General features: G+C 39.8%; 1 protein-coding gene across 2 annotated transcripts in view; it reads left to right on the top strand.

Annotated features, from left to right (window-relative positions):
- TPR9 (Tetratricopeptide repeat (TPR)-like superfamily protein) overlaps positions 1-23,472 on the top strand; it is a 29,941-nt gene that overhangs the window by 770 nt on the left and 5,699 nt on the right. Inside the window, exons 3-14 of one of the 2 annotated variants that reach the window (XM_059599838.2) lie at positions 81-167; positions 353-424; positions 7,492-7,693; positions 9,097-9,215; positions 13,243-13,629; positions 13,723-13,857; positions 17,029-17,166; positions 17,312-17,467; positions 17,627-17,866; positions 18,288-18,421; positions 18,749-18,863; positions 22,103-22,183. In XM_059599838.2, the coding sequence (XP_059455821.2) occupies positions 81-167; positions 353-424; positions 7,492-7,693; positions 9,097-9,215; positions 13,243-13,629; positions 13,723-13,857; positions 17,029-17,166; positions 17,312-17,467; positions 17,627-17,866; positions 18,288-18,421; positions 18,749-18,863; positions 22,103-22,183 (1,866 nt within the window). Of the gene's footprint in view, positions 1-80; positions 168-352; positions 425-7,491; positions 7,694-9,096; positions 9,216-13,242; positions 13,630-13,722; positions 13,858-17,028; positions 17,167-17,311; positions 17,468-17,626; positions 17,867-18,287; positions 18,422-18,529; positions 18,864-22,102; positions 22,184-23,472 lie in introns of those variants that run through there. The other variant, XM_059599840.2, reaches the window with a different exon arrangement.

The raw sequence follows: 23,472 nt of genomic DNA, 5'->3' as shown, positions 1-23,472 counted from the left end.
TTTCCCTATTCTTTATCTTATTGATGTTCTTTTCGTTCTTTTCTTTTTTATTTCTTTTTCTTCTGTTGCATGAAACACAGGCACTACGACTCGCTCCAATTGATGCTGATGACATGGAAAAAAATCTAGTTGCAACATTGTATCTCAATCGGGCTTCTGTGCTGCATGTGAGTCCAAATTTAACAAGTGTCATTATTAGTTTGAAAAAGGGAGATAAGTAATTGCTAACAATGATCAAAATGAGAATGAGGCAGTGGCAAAACCAGACTTTTTGTGTGGCTGAGATATCATAAACATGCTTATACTCATCATTTGGTGGATTTCTACTTATATGCTTGTTGGCTTCCTTCAGAAAATGGACCTTTTGTCAGAGTGCCTAAGAGACTGCAATCGAGCTCTTCAGATTTCTACAAGCTATGCCAAGGTAATGCTTTTATCATGTGGCTCTCATACGGTGTCTTTGTTAACTGCAATTGGAGATGGGAATATACTGTATGAATTCATATTTTTTGTATGTGGATTCATTAGATTTGCGCTCTAAATTAGCAGTTGTTTGAGGAAGACAATTAAAAGTTAGAAAGCTAGTGGTTTTTAGGCAAAACATAATGTCAACTTCTTTTCTTATTCATCTTTGACTGTAATCTCTTATTTGAATTTGAAAAATGTAAATGTGCTTAATGAGTTTTTTGTTTTTGGAGAAGCAGCATAATAAGTAAAAATATTCTTCAATGCGCAGAATGTGGGCAAATAAATTATTATCATTGCTTTATTTATAAAAAAAATTAAAAAATAAATAAATAAATGAAACATTTTGATGCACCTATTAAGAGTTGTCTTAAAATATATACTACACATTGGTTTATCTTGCTATTTTCATTGAGATATAAGTTGATGAAGAGAAACGCAAATGAAAATGATTTGGTGGGAAGAAAACGGTTATGCATTTTGTTTTCTTTCTTCCGTTTTTTGCTAATAAAAGTTTAGCTTTGTGGTTATTGTTTTGAATTCCGTTATACAGCATTTGTTATGAAGAATGAAGTGAGGTTGATGTTGTCCATAGACGCTTTTAAAGTTGATCTTTTCCACCCGTCTTTCTCAATGAGACTCTTAAATCTTCCAGTATGTTTTTTTTTTTTTGATAAGTAAATTGTATATATCAAAAAAAGCACAATGCACCTCTAAGTACACAAGAAAGTATACATAGGTAGCCCAATTTAAACCCAAAGACAAAACCCAAGAAGACCCCACCCAAAACACCCAACTAATAACCACAACCAAACGGTAAATCAAAGAAAGAACCCAAAACACCCAAAGACCGAAGCCCACAATGGCCCACCACCAAGCCTAAAAAAACACCAAGCCCCTAATGCATCTCTGGAGGAAAGAAAAATGCATTTTTTGGTCCCAACACAACCTTGCGGGCAATGGCACCTCTCCGGAGAAGGTCTCTCTCTAGCCTCATAATTGATGGAGCATTCTAAATTCTTGAGTTCCCTCTTCCCTTTTACCTTAGAGGTATAGGGCTCCCGCTCTTCTTCAATTTTCGAAAAGAGATTTAAAAGACTTTTCTCATCACCTCCTTCACCATTAGATAGTCCCACACTGGAGGTGAATTTCACCGCATCTAGCACCATCTCCGAATAGTTCTCTACCCCTTTCTCTGAAGGTTCCGCTACAACCTCGGCAAACAGCTACTTGTTCTTATGCAACTGCTTAGCAATCTTCTCCTTCACCCTCCGGGCATACCCTATTTGAGATTTGGAAACAGAGGAGTAAATTGGAGCACCACTCTCCGACATGCAAGGAAAAGGTTCGCTTATTCTCAAACCCAGCTCAGCTGCGTGCTTTTTCGAAGAAGAACAGATCTTTGAGTCTTCGACTAGAACCTTAGAACCCTTTGCCGACGATGAAGCCTCCTTCATCCCAAGCAGAGAAGAAGAAGCATTTCTAGACCCTAAAAACCCCCGATGTAGCAACCCTTTCGTCGAAGCAGTCTTAATAGGCTCAACGTCCTTTGCCGGAACAGCACCAACTCCCATCGAATGGACAGAGACCACCACCGGAGACATTGGAGAGACAAGGGCCTCCGCCTTATCAACAGAAGAAATAAAAAGATCCCCAATACTGGCCATGGTACTCACCGGAGTTGACAACCGGTCCTGGGTATTCTCCGGCATTAGAGCAGCCTTAGTCGGAAAGACAGGGGCCGCCACCGTAGCATGAGACACAGACCCCAACGCACAGCACTGTTGAGGTAACACCGGATGCACCTCCGCCAACGATGGCCCCACCAACGCTAGCTCGGAATCATCACTGGAAACCCCGGCGAGACCACTGGCGACCGGCGCAAATGCCTCAGAATTACACTCCTCCCTACGAGCAGCCAGAAAATCAACATCTCCCGGCGAGGCAGACCCAGATTGTTGAGACTTAGGCAAACACTTAACATGACGCTTCATACCCTGCACCAACCTGACTTAAGATACCCAGTGTGTTTGGGCTTAAGGAAAGAAAGACCCAAACCCGAGACCTTGTAAGCCTTTTTTTTTTAAAAAAAAAACCCATCGTTTTTTCCTTAAAGGTAATACACCCAGCCCAACTAATAGTCCTTTAACTAACCCAACTAGGACCCGGCCCAAATTAGAACGAAATAGACCTAGCATCGTCTTTGTTTTCTTCTTCTTCTTCTTCATATGATCAGCCGCCGGGATAGAACATGTAACAGAATTAGCAGGCTCCAACGACTCCAACTCGAAACAATCCACCATCACCCGCAACTCATAATCACCGTATCCCGGCTCAAAAGAGTCCTTCACCTGAAAAGATCAAGAGGTTGCAAAGATCTTACCCTCCTCCCAACGGGAGGCACCTCTGAACCAGACATCAGTTGAAGAACCTTCGCAAAGGAGCGCCCAGGATGACATCCAGAGATGGATTCTTCCATACCAAGCATAAGCTGCGTCCCCGGAACAAGGTGCACTGAGGCTTATGGAACCAATATCCTCCGCAACTCATTTGCAAACCGACGCCATCCCCTCCCATCATGGCCCTCAGGTAGCCAAATGATTCCTTTACGACCTCCCTCAGCAAAGACAGCCACCTCCAAGAAACTACCTGCCTTATTAACACCCCCATGCACCATCAAAGCCTTATCGCCCTCACTGTATGACTTGGCAATATCAACCTTCAACAGAGATTGACTCGCCTCCTCAACCGTATCCGCCAACCATGAAGCACAAGGTTGACTCACGAAAATTACCTCTACGAACCCTTTTCTCTTTTCTTCCAAACGGAGATTAGGACACCCTTCCTTCGCTGACAAGCAAAAGGATTTCGCTTCTATGGGGAAGCGCCGTTCCATTGCAGCTCACCAGAGCCTAGCGCACAGCGCCTAACAGCGCTGCCGCTAGGGCAGAAAACTATCTTACTAACCTAAAAAGTGTAGAGGGAGAGCGAGAAAAAATCGTATGAAATGTCTTACGTTTTCAGGATTTTCCCTTGGCCAAAAGTAGAGACTGCACTTACTCCTAAATACAAGCTAAAATCATACTAAAGTACAAGCAACATCTGACATTCTACAACTTGTTACCAAGCTGTCGTATCCTCGTCTATGGTTCCTTTTTTCTTTTATGGGTTTTTTCTCTACAGGAACACTTATCTACGATCTAATTATCTCTAGAATAACTAATTATCTACGATCTACAAGATAAGATTTAATCAGCTAATTACAGCACTTGCAAAGGACAAAATGCCCTTGAGACAAAAATATAGAATGGTGTATAACGTTTCTCAAATGATAAGCTTGGTTATTACTTATCAAAAAAAAAAATGATAAGCTTTTTGAGTAGTATCTGCATTTTTAAGTGGCTTAGTTTGCCTTGTTATAGCCACTAAACAAAGAATAGGATAAAAAACTCGGATCACTTATTATAGGGAAGAACAAAGACATGGGGTACTGTAGCACTACATGACGTGGCTCTAACGATGATGTCAAAAATTTAAGAGTAGGAGTTTGTAACGCCCCGATCCCATATTGGGAAGATGAGGAGTAGCCCACATAGAGTGGGTGGTTTATAAAATTAGTCATGAATGCTAAATCCCACATTGCCTAGTTACTAGGTGAAATTGAGCTTTATAATAAAGCCAACAAAAGCTCCAAATTGACTAGTCTTTTTTGGGTGATAACGCGGATAAGTTGACACAGTCATAAATACCACATTATATACAAATAATACAAAATTTCGAGCAACCTTTAATTTTTATAGAAGCATTATATTTGGGTATTGGAAAAATAACCCAAATTAACAAACTCTACTTAGCGAATTCCAATATCCAAGAATCTCTTCGTACTTCTTATTGATTTAAATTCGTTCCTAGTCAAATATAAAATTACAAATTTAATCACTCCTTTATACATACTCCCTAAAGTTTGTTCCTCTTATTATTATTATTTTAGGTTTGTTTTATGGTATTGTGGTTACCGATATTTTGTGGACTTTGGAATTGTTTTAATGGAATTATTAGTTGCTCTAGTTGTCCTATAGTATTTTGGACTAAAGTTTCAGCTGTCATCATGTCTTTTTTGGGTTTTGGGCGTGACACAAACCTAAACACTCCCACAAACATGTTTCTGACCATAAATTACACATCACCAACCACCTCAACCTCAAGCTTGGAACCATCAAGAAAATTACCTACACAAACTACAATGCCAAGATCCAACACAATCCCATTTACCATTCCAACCCATTGATCTCGATCGTCTACAAACCCACAATGCATGTTTTTTCTTTGTCTTGTTCGATCAAGAGCTCTTTGATCGAGCTGGACAGTAGGGCCCTAGTTGATCTTGTGCTTGTGGTTCCGGAGAGTGAGCGGGCAAAGAAGAAGATAGAGGCAGAGGCAATGCCCAAGGTGAGGCTCACCAAGATTAACTTCAAACAATAATTTATAAGTTGCGATTGACTTATCAAAAAAAAAAAATAATAATTTATAAGTTGCGAGGTTTATGGTTTTAAGATCTTATGTGTGATAATCTCATTACTCACACTTTAAACCATATTTAATGCAACCTATGGACCTTTACATGTATACGATAAATAATAATCATTAATAGCATACATCTAATCAGTTTACATGCCCAATGTTTGTTAAATAAATCAATGAGTAAACAACTTTATTCAATTTAAACTAAATGTTTAGTAAATAATTGGAGTTTAAGGCACACATCCGAACAACATCCCTCCAAAAAGAGCAAGTTTGAAGTATAGTTTTATCAAGTGTGAACTAGTACGAATAGATCTCTTTTTCCTTGAAAGTGTATTTGGAGAGTCAAGGCTCCCTCGCAAGTGTTGTTTTTTGTGTGGACAACGCCTTTAAGGAAAATTTTGACACTGGATAATTTGAGGAAGAGGAATGTTGTGGTAATTGAGTGATGTTGCATGTGCAAGAAAAATGGAGAATCCATTGATCACTTACTATCACTTACTAATTCATTGTGAAGTAACAAGAGAGTTATCGAGCTCTATTCATAATCTGTTTGTTGTTGATTGAGTTATGCCTAGATGGGTGATTGATTTGTTGGTGAGTTGGAGAGGTTAGGTAGGATGTGGTAAAGTTATGGAAGTATGGAGGTTGAATCCATTGTCTTTAATGCAGTGCCTTTGGAGAGAGTGGAGTACTCGGAGCTTTGAAGATGTAGAGACTTTGGTGTTAGAGTTGCAAAGGTAAAAGATATTTTAAGTCGAGAATATGTGGCTAAAATAAGAGCAATTTGTGGAAAGGGTAAAATGATGGTGGACTTCTTCTCACTTTTAAAGTTCTCCGACTTTCATTTTGGCTTGTAACAAAATGGCTAAAAATAATGAATGTCACTAAAGTTATAAGTGATTTGTAGAGGTCTACTCTTATGGAGGTGTGTTATATATCCTAGGACTGCTCCTTTTAGCAGCCTTAGAAGAAATTTAGTTCTTGCTAAACTGGGGCTGATTTGTTAGGTTCTGCACCACAGTTTCTCTTTAGGTTTTTTTTTTTTTTTTTTGATAAGTAAATGATGATATAAAAAGTGCAAAGGGGCGCAACCCACATACATGGGAAGTATAAACAGAGAGCGCCTAGGAGGGAGAGAAATGAAAAAGAAAATCAAATAAACTAATCACTAAAGGAGCTAGCCAAGCGGCCGTCCAAGAGTAAAGAGTAAAGAAGAAAAAATGAGTTAATTCCTCTATGGTCCTAGTGGAATTTTCAAAACATCTAGCACTTCTTTCATTCCAAATACACCACATAAGACACAGAGGGATCATCTTCCACACAACCGCGCTTCGAGATCGCCCTCCCGACCACTAGCTATCAAACAAGGCCCTCACCCTGCAAGGCATGACCCAATGCAACCCAAACCGCTTAAAAATTGTGTGCCAAAGAGCACTTGCGAGCTCACAGTGGAAAAGAAGATGATCGACTGACTCTCCGGTCTTCTTTAGGTCTTCCTGTAAAGCTCCTCTGCGAGTGGCTTTCTTCGTATGGACAGCAGTTATGGGGAAAATTTTAACATTGGACAATCTACGAAAGAAGAACATCATTGTGATGGAATGATGTTGTATGTGCAAGAAGAGTGGCGAATCTATTGATCACCTTTTAGTGCATTGTCACGCTGTTGTAGAGGTATGGAATATGATTCTCCAGCTATTTGGTATAACGTGGGTGATGCCGGGGAGTTTGAAGGAATGCTTGGGAAGTTGGAGAGGGCAAAGGGGAAAGCGGACAGTCATGCACATTTGAAGGATGGCTCCTTTGTGTGTAATGTGGTCCTTATGGAGAGAAAGGAATGCGCGGAGCTTTGAGGATCGTGAAATGAAAACTATAGAATTGAAGAAAAGGGTGCTCCAAACACTCCTCTTGGAGGGTTTTGGGGTTTTCTTCGCAAGCTTCAACGCTTACGAAATTTATAGATCTCTATACATCCTTTTCAGTTTAAAGCTCATGTAGTGGACTCTTTTGTATACTTCCTGTGTACATGGGTTGCACCCCTTACACTTTTAATACATTGACTTTTACTTATCAAAAAAAAAAGTTTCTCTTTAGGTCTTCCTATATTTAGTACATTTTTAATATTTCTTTTCTTGAGGGTCTCTCTTTTATACTTGTTTTGTACTAGGGTTGTTCATCGTAGTATTTTAGAGAAAATTCTTAATTGTCAAGATTTAGGGATTCATATGTGGGATTCATATAGTCACATGTGGGATTCATATTTTTTACTTATGAATCATGAAACAGTTGGACAGATAACGAAGTCCAATCAATTCATTCTATTCGTTGGAAATATGTTGAGAATCTTAGATGTCACTTTGAGACATCAACTACTCATATTCATTTGAAGTAGTCAAATGTGGTCATTTGACTATTAATTGGAAATAGATGTGCTTTTACGTGCATGTATGTCTACTTGGATAGTAGTATCTGGTCATCTCCATATGTAACTTGTCCTTGCTGCAGGCATGGTATAGGAGAGGTAAAGTGAATGCTTCTTTGGGAAACTATGAAGATGCAACCCGTGACCTGATTATAGCTAAGACTTTTGAATTGTCATCGGGTGGAAGGAGACAAATAGAAAGTGAACTCAAGATAATTTCAGACCAATATAAGAGGACAGAGGTTTCAATGGTACCACATAATGAGAATAAGTTGGATATTTTGGGTAAGATAGTCAGTATTAAGTATCCATATATGTTGATTATCCCTTATATTATTAACTTATCCTTATAGGGAGGGTTGTACGTTAATGTTCTGATGTTACCCACTTTGGCCATTTTGTTTCCCCAAGTGAATTTCGGGCAGTTCAGTACTATTGCTTATAATTGTTAACCAGTAGAACATATTGTACATTTTGGACTCAACAATACTGCTCCTATAGTTCGTTCATCTTTGGCCTTTAAGTTTTATTATAACTTGAATGAGAGCTTTCCTTGTTTCTTGTGAAATTCTTTGATTAATTCGAGTCATCCCACACTCTCCCTTCATCTAGGTTGTACTGGGCTTCGAAAATTGGCCACAAATGGGGGTCTGGATGGTGGTCAATATTGAGGTAGACCTATGTTCAATGCTTTAAAGAGCTCTAGTAAAGCCATGTCTTGAAGTATCTGTGAGTTATGTTTTAGAGGTCATCCAATTTGATTATGTTGCATTCTGTTGTTTCTCCATAGTCTAGTTAAGTTGACAAATATCTTTTTGCAACAAAAAACTCGTATATAATTATGAAAAATTTCTGAAATTCTTTTATACATCTCAAAACCACTTCATTTGTTGGTTTTAAAAAAAAATGCTATTGGAGATAGGGAATGGAGGATGACATGGTTTTGACATGATGGGTGGGGTGCGGATACTGCCATAAAGGATCTGTTTCTTGATTTGTTCTTGATAATGGAAGATAAGGATGCTTTTGTTTATTATTATTTGTGGCCTATTGAAGATGGGAAATAATAATGGAATCTTAGTTTTGTACGTTTTGATTTTGGGGTGCAATAGAATGATACTGTCTCTTATGTTCAGTTACGTAAGGGAGGAATTACTTAAGATGGATGATAAGGAGAAGGGTTTTGGAGTGTCTGAGAGTTTTTTTCTTGTTTTTTCTTTCTTTCTTTTCTGGAAACTGTTTTTCTTTTTAAATTCTGGATAGTACTTATATCCCACTTAGATTGGTAGCAGTTGCACTTTGACAACATGTTGGTTCAATCATTCTTCAGTCTAAAAAGACATATATAACTTCCATCACTCCTTGCAGCTATTAAAAGACTTTCACCACTATAAATCAGTTTTGTGTATGCTTAATATGGTTTGTTTTAAGAATCCATATCGTTTATACACTTGTTGCATTTCTTCATCTGCTAGCTTAAGTCTTGGGTTGGATTAACAGTTTGCTCATATGGAACTTCTAGTCCAAGTGTAATTTGTTCATCTCAAGTTTATTCTGCAGATATAAATTATGCTCCTTAGTTTTGAAATATTTAAGATGGTCTAGATATTCTTTTAGTTCAAGGATAATTTTAAGTTTGATCTTATCGAACTTTTAATGTAGTTTGCTTACATTGAACTTTTGGACAGATGAGCAACACCAAATAAAACTTAAGTGTGTCACGACAGCAAATAAAGGAAGGGGTATGGTTTCACCAAGTGACATCCCTCCAGCTTCCTTGGTTCATACTGAAGAACCTTATGCCATGGTATGAACTGATTTCTGTTCCGCATATCATATCATGAACTGTTTTAAGTTTTTTGTATCCTTCTTTCCTATCAATTTTCAGCACTTCAAATCCAAACAGGTTGTACCAAAATGAGTTTCAGCATATCTACTTATATTTTTTTTTGATAAGTAATGTAGTATATATCAAAAAAAGCGCAAAGCGCCTCTAAGTACACAATAATGTATACAAAGGAACCCAACCAAACACCCTAACAAACCAAAAACCCAGAAAAACCCAATCAAACCAAACACCCAACCAAAGGGGAATACAAGAGACCCAACCAAACCCAAGAAAAGCCCTAGTGCATCTCAGGTGGAACCCTAGTGCACCTCAGGGGGGAAATGAAAAAGCATTTTTCGATCCCAAAAATCCCCGCCGACGCCGGCCCTTCACCGGAGAGATGGAGCAATCCAGATTATTGAGCTCCCTCAACCCCTTAACCTTAGAAGCAGAAGCTTCAACCTTAGGGGCAGAAACTTCAACCTCAGCAAGCAGGTCCTTGTTCTTATGCAGCTGCTTTGCGACTTTTTCCTTCACCCTCCGGGTATAAAACAGTTGGGACGAGGATATAGAGGAGTAAATGGGAGTACCACTCTCTGTCATGCGAGGAAAAGGACGGCTAAGACTCCTCCCCATCTCAGCCGCCCCATCGAGAAGGGAAGTAGTCGAGAGAGAAGTGCATCCCTGTGACGAGAACAAGGAGGTAGTAGCAGGGGAATGAAGACCCAGCTCAGCCACCCCAAAGGTAGGTGAGACAGTAGAGCCTACTTGAACCTCCACCGGCACAGAGGGAACTAGAACAGGGTCCTTTCCCTTAGAAGACAAGGAAGAATCCTTCAACACCACCGCAGAGGGAGAGACAGCTCTCGGACCAAAGAACCCACAACGAAACAAACCTTTCGCCGGAGAAGAAGGACGAACAACCAGTTCCTCCTCCCCCGAAAAAGGAACCTCCCTATCCCTGCAAAGAGGGCTCGCCGGAGAGTCCACCTCCCAAGGAACAGAGAAGGCCTCCTTGAGAATAGAAAGACGAGCCGAATCAGAAATCTCCGAAGACACAGTCGCACCCAGGCAGGCTTCAGGCATCGAAGAAAGAGAACCCTCCCAGTCCTTGCGCAACGTGCTTGCCGGTAAATCCTCCACAGAATGGAAAGAAGTAGCCCCCTGAGAGGACCCGTCACCGGCAGACCCAACAATCTCGCCCAAAACTCGCACCGGAGAGAGAGAACATTGCCAGGGAAGACCCATCGCCGGAATCCAAACCGGTAGCCTGCAAACTCAAAGAAGACCTAGCCAACGGCTCCAAAAACTCTTCAGAGACTAGAGGAATCCCAGCAGAAACAAACTCCAAAGGTAATGAAAAAGAGTTATGGACTGGATCCGAGTAATCCGGATCCAAGTAATGAACCGGATCCAAATTTTGACCCAAACCCACTTCAGAGACCGACCCGGAATCACAACCCAAAGCAGAAATTGATAGGCCCAAAAAACGAACCCTTTTACTCCTGCGATTGGGCTTCGAGACAACCCCAGCACGGACCCGGTCCAACTTACGTTGGATTTGCCCTAGAAGCCTCAACAACCCACTAATACCGATCTTGCCCCCCTTCTTCTTCCTCAAACTCACTGACCCAGCCGTCTCCGCCAGAGGAGAAGGCAAGCTCTCCAACGCAGAGCAATCCACGGCAGAACGCAACCCCATACTGTCATACTCCGAATCCCAACAAGACGACCCTGGAAGCAAATCGAGAGACCTCGAATACTCAACTGCTCTCGCCTCGACGCCTGGAGAAGATCGAAGGACATCCACGAAAGACCTCCCGGAGTCGACCCCCAAAGAAGGACCATCCATGAGAAACCCCGCCGAAGATGGAACCCCAAACTCCGCCGTACCATCCAACTTGATCTGTGTTGCCAACAGTTGCCGAAGCTCTCCCGCAAAACGCCGCCAGCCCCTCCCAAAGCGTCCCTCCGGAAGCCAAATGACTCCCTTACGACCACCCTCAGCCAACACCGATACCTCCAAGAACCTACCGGCCTTATTACCTCCCCCGTGGACCATCGTGGCCTTATCACCCTCACGGTAAGATTTGGCAATTTCTTCCTTCACCTGAACCTGAATCGCCGCTTCCACCGTTTCCACCAACCACGACGAACACCGAATGCTCGCGTAAATATACCCCACGAATCCTTTTCTCCTTTCCTCCAGACGAAGGTTAGGACACCCAACCTTTGCCGAAAGGCAGAAGGTTTTAGCTTCAAAAGAGAAGCTGCGTTCCATAACTAATCCATATCTACTTATATTGCATAGATATATTGCTGATATGGTAATTGTTGCTTGGGAAGATTTCTATTTGGTGATCTACTCCTCACTTTTGCCATTGACAGTGATTAGGCTTTGAAGTGGGGAGGTAGATAGAATGTTGTGGACCCTGGCTAGTAATTACGGGTTTGAAGTGAAGAGTTATTATAAAACTTTATAGACTGGAGAGCCTTGTCCGTTCCCCTGAAAAAGTGTTTGGAAGGTTAACGCTTCACCCAACATTGCTTTCTTTACATGGACGGCAGCTTTGGATAAAATCCTTATGCTTGATAATCTTAAAATGGCGGGGTTTTACTCTTGTAAACTGGTATTGCCTATGCAAGAAGAATGAGGTGACAGTAAATTCCTTATCCTCTATGAGTAAACTAGTGATATTTGGCTCTTGGTTCTCAACTTATTTGAAGTTTTGTAGGCTATGGTTAGCAACATCCTAGATGGTAAGACTTAACTTCAAACGATTTCGTTTTAGAAGGAATCCTGCAAATTTCATCCTCATCCCATTGCCCTACTCTTTAAGAATATAACAACTCAAAGAAAATAGAGACCATTTAGTGGTCCCAATCATGCACAAACCTTGTAAATATAATATTCCAATGAATTTCATTTCGGAACTACATATAATCTGCTACCTATTCATCCTTACAATAAGCAATAGTGAATAATTCTTGATAAGATAACTTAAAGGGTTGCTCCCCATGCCATACATCATGCCAAAACTGCACCTTAAATCCATCTCATACCTCACAAATTTAGGAAAACCTTCCCGCCCCCTCCTTATACATTTCCACACTCCCACACTATAGGGACCCCTCATAAGTTTTTTCTGTCGATTAGCCACTCCTACAAGTTTAGGGAAACTGGACAAATAATACGTCGGTAAATTAGAAAGAGTACTTTTTATCAAAGGTAACTTACCTCCCTTTGATAAATAAAGTCTTGTCTAACTTGCCAACCGATGCTCCGTCTTTTCAATAAAGCCATTCAAAATAGTAAAGCTTTGTAAAGAGCTCCCAGAGGAAGACCCAAATACTTCATTGGCAATGAAACCAATCTACACACAAGAAAGCTAGCCAAACCTTCCACATCACCTACCGGGGAACAATCTCTGACATAGACAAGTTTATCTTCAATCCTGACACAGCTTCAAAACATAAGAACAAACATTGCAGGTTACGAGGTTGTTCACAACTAGGCTTATAAAAGATCATAGTATCATTGGCAAACAACAAATGTAACACTATCATCTCCTCATGATTTCTCAATCCCCCTGAAAATCTAGATAAGAGCCCACTATCCACCATAGCAGACATCATCCAGCTAATGCATCCATAATAACCACAAACAATAAAGGAGACAACTGATCCTCCTGTCTTAATCGACGTGAACTACTAAAGAAACCAAATGGAGATCCATTAATGAGAATGGAAAACCGCACCGTAAATATGCAATGATCCATCCAAACTTGGCATCTCTCCCCAAAGTCATATCTCTTTAACAAGTATAACAGAAACTTCCTGTTGACATGGTCATAGGCCTTCTCTAAATTTTTTTTTTTTTTTTTTTTTTGTTATTGCCATCTATTCCTTTTGAATATGACTTATTCTTTCATTATTTGTTAACAAAGCCAATGGCTTCCTTACTGCTGATGAGGAAGAAGAAATTTACTGGCCCTGTAACTTGCAGATAATATTGAAGCATTGTCGGGAAACTCATTGCCATTACTGCTTGAATGAACTGCCAGCAGATATGGTCTCCTGTACATCATGTTCAATACCATTGTACTGCTCGCAGCGCTGCCAAATACAAGCTGGAGGACAAGTATTCAGGAATTGTTTAGTGAACCATGGCATTGATGAAAATCTGTCTGATAATCTTAAAATGTATATTTCAGAGATTATATTATGCAAAGAATCTGAACCAGATGTTGACATTCCTGAACATGTGCATGAATGTCAAGGTGTACACTGGCCTGCAATATTTCCATCTGAGATAGTTTTGGCTGGACGAGTGCTAGTAAAGTCATTAACGCAAAGAAGACTCAAGGATATTACTAAGTTCACAGAAACATTGGTATATTTCATGACTAATATTTGTGCATTGATTTTCAGTTCAGTTGATTGTGGCATTATTTTATGGTTGGATATTAAACCTCTTTTTCTTCAGGAGCTCTCTCACAAGTATACAGAAATTCATCCGGAAAGCAAATTGGAGTTACATATATACTCCATCACACTGTTATGCTGTCTTCAACATTCTTATGGCCTGGAACTTCCGCTAAATGAGGTTTCTACCTCACAGGTTATCTTTTAACTCTCTTCTCTCTCACACACGCATGCATGCACATGCACACACACACACACTTGCGAGACTGTATTCTTAGTAGATTACTGGTGTGCAATATCCATAAGCTAGGAAGTTCCTCTCCCATCTGCTGATGGCCTTTAAGACTTATGGCACCTCCACCCCACTTAATAATGAGGTAGTAGGTGAGTTCATGTTTTGAATCCCATCCAAACCTGAGCCCTCTCTCCACCGACGCGGTCATCATTCTACTGAAGGCCTCCATCACAACTACAAATAAAAAGGGAGAAAGAGGATCCCCCTGTCGCACTCCTCGAGAGCTACCAAAAAACCCCGCAGGTGATCCATTTATAAGAATAGAGAATCGAACCGTGGAAATGCAGTGTTTTATCCAACCTCGCCATCTTTCACCAAAACAACACCGCTCAAACATATAAATAAGAAACTCCCAATTCACACGATCTAGGCCTTCTCCAAATCCAATTTGCAAATTATGCCCAGTTCCCTAGAGCGAATCCTACCATCAAGACATTCGTTGGCCATTAAGATAGAGGCAAGAATTTGCCGACCCTTGATGAAGGCATTTTGGGAGTATGAGATGAGCTTCCCCAAAACTGTTTTCAAGGGATTAGCTATCACCTGAGAGATAATTTTGTTGAAAATCCTTAATCTCCCCTGCCCCTGCTTTCTTTGAGATAATTGAGATAAACGTAGCATTCAAACTCTTCTCAAATTTTCCATAGGTATGGAACTCCCTGAAAACCACCATAATATCATCATTTAATACCACCCAAAACTTTTGGAAGAAACCCATAGAAAAACCATCAGGTCCTGGTGCCTTATCGCCCTTTAAATTCCTCACCACTTCCCACACTTCACCTTCCTCAAACTCTCTTTCCATCCATTGTTTCTCCTCTACATCAATGGAATTGAAAATTTGCTCATCCATCTTTGGTCTCCACTTATATTCTTCCCAATATAATTTTTTTAAAAAATTCACAACACGGGCTTTTATAACTTCTGGCTCCTCAGTCAGGCTCCCATTCACCACGAAGGATATAATTGCATTGTTTCGCCTGTGTGAATTTGCCAATCGATGGGAGAACTTTGTATTGTTGTCGCCCTCTTTCAACCTCAAAGCCCTAGATTTCTACCTCCAACTCACTTCTTCAAGGTAAATGCACCTCTCCAGTTTTCTAGAGTACTCTTGTCCCTTAAGAAATTCATCTTCCATTAGTGCTCTCGTCTCTACAATTTGATCCATCTCACCAATACCCACCTCCATCTCCTTTTTCCGCTTCCTAACATCCCCAAAAACCTCCTCATTCCACTTTTTCAGATCCACTTTTAATGCCTTCAACTTTCGAGCCAACACATAACTCGGGTTGCCCTCATAAATATATGAGCTCCACCACATCTTGACCTGCTCCTCAAAACCTTCTGCATGCAACCACATATTTTCAAGTCTAAAAGGCCTGCTACCCCTTCTCTCCACTCCACAGTCCAGTAATAATGGAAAGTGGTCAAGCAATACGCGAGACAACCTTCTTTGTGAAACGTCAGGAAACAATTCCTCCGATTCTGGAGAAAACAAGAACCTATCAATTATGGACCATGTCAGACGATTGGACCACATGAAACTCCCTCCTACCATCAGAATATCCATGAGACCCTGCTCAAAAATAAATTTAGAAAATTCTGCCATTGCTTGAGATTGCCTGGTATCCCCTATTCTTTCACAAGGACGCCACACGACGTTAAAATCCTCACAAGTATTTGGCTAGTACTGAGTCTAATCCATTCCCTTGGAAGAGTATTTGGCACACCAAGGCACCCACGAGAATGGCCTTCTTTACTTGGACGGCGGTGTTAAGGAAGATCCTCACAATAGATAATCTTAGGAAAAGGAATCTCTTGTGGTCAATAGATGTTGCTTGTGCAAATCGGATGGGGAGACGATCGATCATCTTCTTCTCCATTGTGAGATCACTCGCTCTCTATGGTATGCTATCTTTAGCTGGTTTGGATTGTCATGGGTCATGCCTCGAAAGGTGGTGAATTTGTTCGCTTGTTGGTGGTCGGGAGCGAGTTCTCAAAGTGCTGTTGTGTGGAAAATGGTTCCCCTTTGCCTAGTGTGGTGTTTATGATTAGAAAGGAATGCGAGATGCTTTGAGGATTCTGAGAGATCTTTGGAGGACCTCACGGCGTTCTTCTTCTACACGCTTTTCACTTGGACAGCAGCATGGCTTGCCCCTTTAGTGATTAGCTATCTTGATTTTCTTGTTCTTTTTTCTTCTCCTAATTAGGTGTTTTCTCTTGTATACTTCCTGTGTACTTGGGTTGCGCCCCTCTGCGTTTTTGATATATAAACATTACTTATCAAACCCCCCCCCCCCCCTTGGGGCCAAATACACCACGGCATCTCCCATAAGGATATTAGACCAGCCAATTCAACCCATAGGTCTTTGCGTTCCACATCATTATTTGACACATAAACCCCCGCAAACGCCCATTATATATTTTCTGTGACACTTTTGAAAGTACAAGCTACCACAGATCTCCCACACACTCCTCTACCTTCTCAACCACTCGCCTATCCCACATTAACAATATACATCCTGATGCCCCTCTCGAACACATACAACCAATCCACATGAATACACCCCCACACACTACAAACCACCTCCCTACTAATATCCTCCATTTTTGTCTCTTGCAAACATACAATATTAGCCTTCCACTCCCTTAACTGCCCCCTAAATGTAAATTGATTGAAATTGAAAGTTCAAGGGTGTAAAATAAGAGTTTTTGAGTTTTGGGGGTCTTCTCAAAACGCGCGGTAGTTCAAGGGTCTAAAGTGAAAATTTTCCAAAAAAATAATAAACAATGGGCCCACGCTTCACTTGAGAAATGCATGTCCCTCCCGCTAGAAGTTCAACTCCCAACGGGTGCATGTGTAACTTCCCAATTCAAAAAAAAAAGAAAAAAAAAGAAAAAAAGTAATGTCACTTTACATCATGGATAAATGTTTCAGGTAGTATGTACCACAGTTCCTGTCAGGATCTTCATTTGTAGGTTGTAATCATCATCTTGTATTGTTACATTTCATTGATATTTCCACAGATTTGTTGTCTGTTATTGGGTTTTATTTTCTCCTGTTTTATGCAGATTGTCATACTTATATCTCAAATTAGGGTGAATTCAATGTCAATTGTTCGAGTGAAATCAGCTGATGTTAATGGGTTACTAGATCAGTTCAGAAAATTTTCACCCACTGAAGGTGCTTTAACAAGTAACATAGAGCAGGTTTGTCTACATAGTATGTCATTTTCCCCCGCTCCATTTGCTATCTGCTGCTTAGTATAAATTTTCATGTTCATGTCATCATTTACATGTGCGAGAGACAATTATGCCCCTAGATCATGCTGTATTGTACTTGTTACTCTCACAGGTCCGAGTAGGTCAAGCTATTTATAGAGCCGGTAGTTTGTTCAACCATTCTTGCCGGCCAAATCTCCATGCATATTTCATTTCGCGTACTCTCTTTATACGGACAACAGAGTTTGTGGCAGTAGGGTGTCCCCTGGAATTGTCCTATGGTCCACAGGTATTCCTGCTCTTGACTATTAGACCTCTTTGCATGGAACTGCTGATCCCCCCAAAATTATTGATTGAGTAGTGATAGTAGGTTAAACCTCTCACATCATGTAACAATAAATATGAAAATACCTTGTTCAACTAGTAAAAAAATGGATTTGTCTTACAGGTTGGCCAGTGGGACTGTAAAGATCGCCTTAATTTTCTAGAAGATGAGTACTCATTTAGATGTCAGTGCAGTTCTTGTACAGAAGTGAATCTCTCCGACCTTGTTCTGAATGCTTATCACTGTGTCCATCCAAATTGTCATGGTATAGTCTTGGATAGCTATGTGGTCAACCGTGAGAAACAGAAAACTATGCACTTCCAGAGTGCCACCGAGATAAGCAGCTTCAAGTCTTATATGGAGGTATTCTATATTTTCTATGATGTAAACTTTGGGTAACCATGAAATGTAATGTAATCATGGTCTTGCTGCTGCATCCTAAAATTCTTGATGGACAATATTCACTCGCTCCTGAGTGCCAAGGCATCTGATCCTAATCTGAATAGGAGGGATTGGCTTAAACATGTACAACTTTGTACTTTTGGATGAGCACTGAAAACAAACAAGAAACAATTGCAGGCAAATGAGATTGCAATTATTTGAATCTATACTGATGCAGTTATATGTTGAATTCTGAAGTAGTGGGTCTTATTTTGTATATGCATGAATTTGATTTTATGCCACTTGTGGACCTTTGATGTGACTGTTGCCTGCACTCTTGAGTTGCTATAATAAAAAGGTTCCAACATTTCTTTCCTTTCACTGGAACTTGGTATTTTTACAGGTCAATATGTTGAAGCGTGTTCAAAGCAATGGCTCCCTTCATATTGATCCTGGATATTGTTTGAAATGTGGTTCTTATTGTGATCTGGAATCTTCATTGGCAGCAGTTAATAAATCTTGGATTTCTATTAGAAGGTATATTACATTGTATCTTGTTGAAGCTTCATCATTGGCATCCTCAGCTATTCTTTTTAATCTACTAGGTCACTAACAAGAGTTGGTCTTTTACTTCTAATGCTTAAGGTATGCTAATCAATGTTGGCTCCATACTCGCTGAAATCATCCGTGATTGCTTTGGAAACCTCGTACTCCAAGCCATATGATTTAACATCCATTTTATAGTTGAATCCTACGAAATAACTCACTTTTGAGGATTTAGATATATTAGCATGCCCACTCTTACGCCCAAAGGTACATATGTTTCCCCTTCGATTTATGTACTAGACTATCAATTCTTGACAGGCTGCAGGATGCAATAGTTTCTAGAGAAATGTCAAGTACTACAGTGATAGATGCACTGAGATCCCTTTGTCTACTGAGATCAACTTTGCATGCATATAACAAGGCCATTGCAGAAGTAAGTTTTGGCCACCCTCTCCTCCACTTTTTCTTTTTCGTTATTTTTGAGGGCAATGTAATGTATTTTTAATCACTGCAAATAAAAGTTTTGGTGAAGTGTCTGGCTGGTGATAAGTGTGGACAAACACTGGATGCCAATAAATTAGCTTCCCTTGATCTACTATACACGTGCACAATAGGTCTATCGACATACATTAGCATTGTATATCATTAGTTGCCTCAAAAGTATAAGCTAAGAGAAAAGGGTGAATGTGATCAGGTGAATTTGATCATTTGATTAATATTTTAACACTCTTCTCACATGTAGGACTAAACCTTTCCTCATTTAGTGGGCCCAACACAGAATATTTAAATGAGAGGTATAATATGAAGTAAAGATTCTAACTCAAAACATTTACTCTCATACTCTATTAAATCACTCGTTCCAAAATGTTAAGTTGATAGGAGATAAGTGAACTTAAACCTGTGGGTAATGTGCCAAATGTGAGTGGGCTGGCGCAAATATTGTGTTGTAGGGCCTCATCTTTGCCTATGAAATATTTGGGCCTCCCATTGGTGCTCTGTTTAAGGCTAAATTTATTTGGTATACTGGATAGAAATTACTTTACTTGTCTAAGGGCGGTAGAGTAACATTGATTAAATGAACGCTTTCCAATCTTGCCACCTATGCCTTTTCCCTCTTTCCTATCTTGGTTGGCGTTGTTAATTAGTCAAAAAAAAAATTGTAGACATATTTTTGGGGTGGTTTAGATAATGAGTATAAATTCCATCTTGTTAATTGGAAGAAGGTTTGTACTCCTATTCAATTTGGAGGGCTGGGAATTAGTCGTTTGATTACTTTCAATCAGGCTTCTATTGGGAAAGTGGTTCTAGAGGCTTGCTAGGAGAGGCCTTTTGCGTCAGATTGTGGATAAAAAGGTATGGGAGTTTGGCAGGTGGATGGTGCACTAACGACATCACTAGACCCTATGGGATACCTTCTCTATTTTTGCTAGTTTTCAAGTAGGTGAAGGCTCTCGCACCAAATTTTGGCATAGCATGTGGTGTGGAGGTCATCCTTTAATGGAATATTTTCCGGAGTTATTTTGCCTTGCCCTTATAGGGATGCTCTGGTGGCTGACCTTAGAATTGTTAGCAATGATGTGGTTCATTGGGACATTAGCTTCATGTGGACTCAGTCTCCTCTTTCTTCAATGTCTTGTATTCCACTAGGGTGTGTCGGGGAGGAGATGATAAGCTATGTTGGATGCACTCAAAGATCTTTTGAGGTCAAATCCTTTGTTCTTTCCAAATGTTGACTACTCTTTTTCCCGTTCTTGATTTACCAGGTGTTTTTTCTTTATGTTTCCTTTATGCTTGGGGTGTGCCCGCTGTGCTTTTAATCAACATCTTTTACTTATCAGAAAAAATTAATATTCTAACAAGCACTAACTAAAACTTACAAATTTATGCTGATGCAGCCAAAAGATGCTGTAACAATTAGATCTTACTGTAAAACTGAAAATGAAGCCTTAGAAGGCTGATAAGGGAGGAAAACCAGCAATGAATATTTTTCAGTTGACAGAAATCTTTTGGCTGGTGGTCCGGTGGTGAGGCTTTTGTGTGAGGGGAACGAGGATCAGGTTGTGGCTCTCCTAACAGCCATTGAAGAGGATCATTCCCAGGAGGTTAAGGGTGCGTGCTCCAGAGGTAGGAGGGAGCTTATAAACTTAAAATGCTCTATTAACTACAAGTATTCAGGAGCGCCCTCAAGGCAGGGGAAAGGCAAGGCTCGCTTTTTTAGCATTGAGCGCTTCATGTGGGTCTTGGGTTTGAGGGCTTTTGGTGTTTTGTGGATTTTTTTGTTTTTTGCTCGCTCTAGTTAGGTGATTTCCTTTGTATATTGCTAGTGTACCTAGGGGCACCTTTCACTTTTTATAAAAGCTTTCTATTACTTATCAAAAAATAAATCATTTCTTTATATTTTTAGTCGAATGTATATAGAGATTACCATCTTGGCCCTTATTTAAAATCCCTTTCATTCTCTAGACAGATTATAAATACAATTTAGAGTTCCCAAGTCAAAAGACTAAGGTCCCGTTTGGTTTACTATTCTTTTATTTGGTAGGGATCTATTCATAGGAATAGTTATTCTCGTAGAAATAACGATTCCCTTACGAAGAGGAATGCTTGTTCCTCTAAAAAATTAGGGGAATAGTTATTCCTTAAGGAATAGACTGCATTTTCCCAAAAAAACGCCCATATTATTTTTCATGTTATTTCAAGGGTTAATAACTTGTTTAGTACCTAGCTTTTCTCTTTTTTATTTTTTCCCACCTAGGTTTTAATTCGTATCACAAATGATACCTGACTTATGGGTAAATACCGGTTTAGTACCTCCGTCACCATTCTGTCAATCAAACTAACAGACTGACATGTGTTATAACAAAAAATTGCCATGTGTCCTAACAAAAATAAAAAATAAAAAATCATAGAACTAATGAAAATAATTAAAAACAAAACTTGAAAAAAGAAAGAAAAAAAATGTGAGGTGGCCGAAATTAGTTCGGTTGATGGAATGTAACAAAGGTATTAAATTGGTCTTTACCTATAAGTCAGGTACCATCTGTGATACGACTTGAAACCTAGGTAGGAAAAAATAAAAAAGTGAAAACCTAAGTACTAGAAAGGTTATTAACCCTTATTTCAAACTTAAAAAATAAAAATTTTAGGGTCTGAAAATAAAAATAAAAATTGAAAAATAAAGAAGAGGTCAAAGGTGGTTGCACCACCCCCGGAGCGTCTGATGGTGGCCCCTCGAGGGCTTCGGGGGTGGTCCTAGCCACACTCGCAGGTCGCCGGGGGTGGTTGCACCCACTTTATTTTCTAGGTTTTTAATTTTTAATTTTTTAATTGAGTTGAAAAATAAAATAAATAATGTAGGGTTTTTAATAATTTTGATTCAATTCCAGTTAGAGCATGTGTGTTGTTACCAAACTAAGGATTACGAATAACTATTTCATTTCACTCTCATCTATTCTCAGCAATAACTATTCCCTTTCTTAATGTAATACTCACTTTGCAAACCAAACGAGACCTAATAATTATTGACCATCATAATTGTATCTTTAGTTCCCAAAATAAGGAATTAAGGAACGGCTGCTGAACCCACAAAAGATATCATATCACAGATTTTATGGACTGGTTAGTTTGATTTGTTGGCTGCATCAATGACTGTATATGATGTGATATTTACAGGTCGAGGACAATCTTGCTCAGGCATTTTGTTTGGTTGGAGAATTAAAGCTGGCAGTGGACCATTGTGAAGCATCAATTGAGGTAAAATATTCATTAGCTCAAAAGTTGTCCACATAACTTAATGTTTAGGGTTTAGGGTTTATTTTATGTTGATTAGCCCTAATTGGTGTGTGAGGATGATATAGGACTGATAAGCTCTTTTACTGGCAACCCCTTTCAGGGGGAAGTGGAACAATTATTTAGTGAACTCTTAAATTAGTTTGGGCCCTTTTGGATATGATGTGGCCCTCGGCATGTGTCATTGCTCACATCTGGGTTGGCTTCAGTTTTCACTTGGGCTTCTTTTCGTAAAATCCTTGGCCCAGACACTGTTCAGTGTCTGACCCATTGACCGGTTTTCTCCCTCAACATTTGTCATTTTTTCACCATATTGCCCCTCTCTCTGCAATTTTTCCACAGAAATTAAATCCCACGCTTTTTGTTTGCTCAGCTTCTCCTCCTTCCTTTCACTCTCTAAACCCATTCTTCTCCGACATCAGCTTCTCCTTCTTCCTTTCTCTCTCTAAACCCATTCTTCTCCGACTGCATCAGCTTCTCCTTCTTCCTTTCTCTCTCTAAACCCATTCTCCGACTACATTAGCTTCTCCTTCTTCCTTTCTCTCTCTAAACCCATTCTTCTTCTTCCTTTCTCTTTCTTGTTTTTATTTAGGTTATTTTTTATGCCTAGGCCGATCAATAGGAGAGTTTAATTGGTTATTTTCTTTTGGTTTGGGAGGAAGGAAGGTGTTGGTTTTCTTGAGAAGTTTGTGGCTTGATTTTTTTTTTTTTGTTATGGCTTGAATTTTCTTAGGTTTTTTTCTCTACTGACTGCCTGGGTTGGTGTTCTTGAAGATTTGGGTTGTTCTTAAATTGAACCCAGTTTTGAGGTCCAGTTTTTTCTCCACATTCAACATGTTCTTCGTCATGAATTGCAAGAACACCAACCCAGGTGGGTAGAGAGAGAGAGAAAGGAAGAGGTTTAAGAGAGAAAGATGGGTTTTGAGGAGAAGAGGGAGAAGAAGGTTAGAGAAATTCCGTGAAAATACTCAGTTTGGTTAGAAATTGTCTTGATTACTTCTCAGATTAAACAAAAACAAGAAGAGAAAGGAAGAAGAAGAAGAATGGGTTTAGAGAGAGAAAGGAAGAAGGAGAAGAAGCGTGAGAGAAGGAACCGTTCCATGAAATCACAGCCTTTGTTTTCTTTTTCTTTGTTTTCTGTATAATCTCAGTCGTTGGGAGATTTAACAGCAAAACTACCGCAACTAAGAAAATAAATGGCTAAAAAAGTAATTTTACAAGGGTCACGTGTTGGAAGGCACAGAACCAAATGT

This window comes from Corylus avellana, chromosome 6, assembly GCF_965113065.1.
Source record: "Corylus avellana chromosome 6, dhCorAvel1.hap1.2, whole genome shotgun sequence".
Lineage (NCBI taxonomy): Eukaryota > Viridiplantae > Streptophyta > Magnoliopsida > Fagales > Betulaceae > Corylus > Corylus avellana.
The sequence above is the reverse complement of the archived record's forward strand: the minus strand, read 5'-3'. Positions and strand labels throughout refer to the sequence as shown.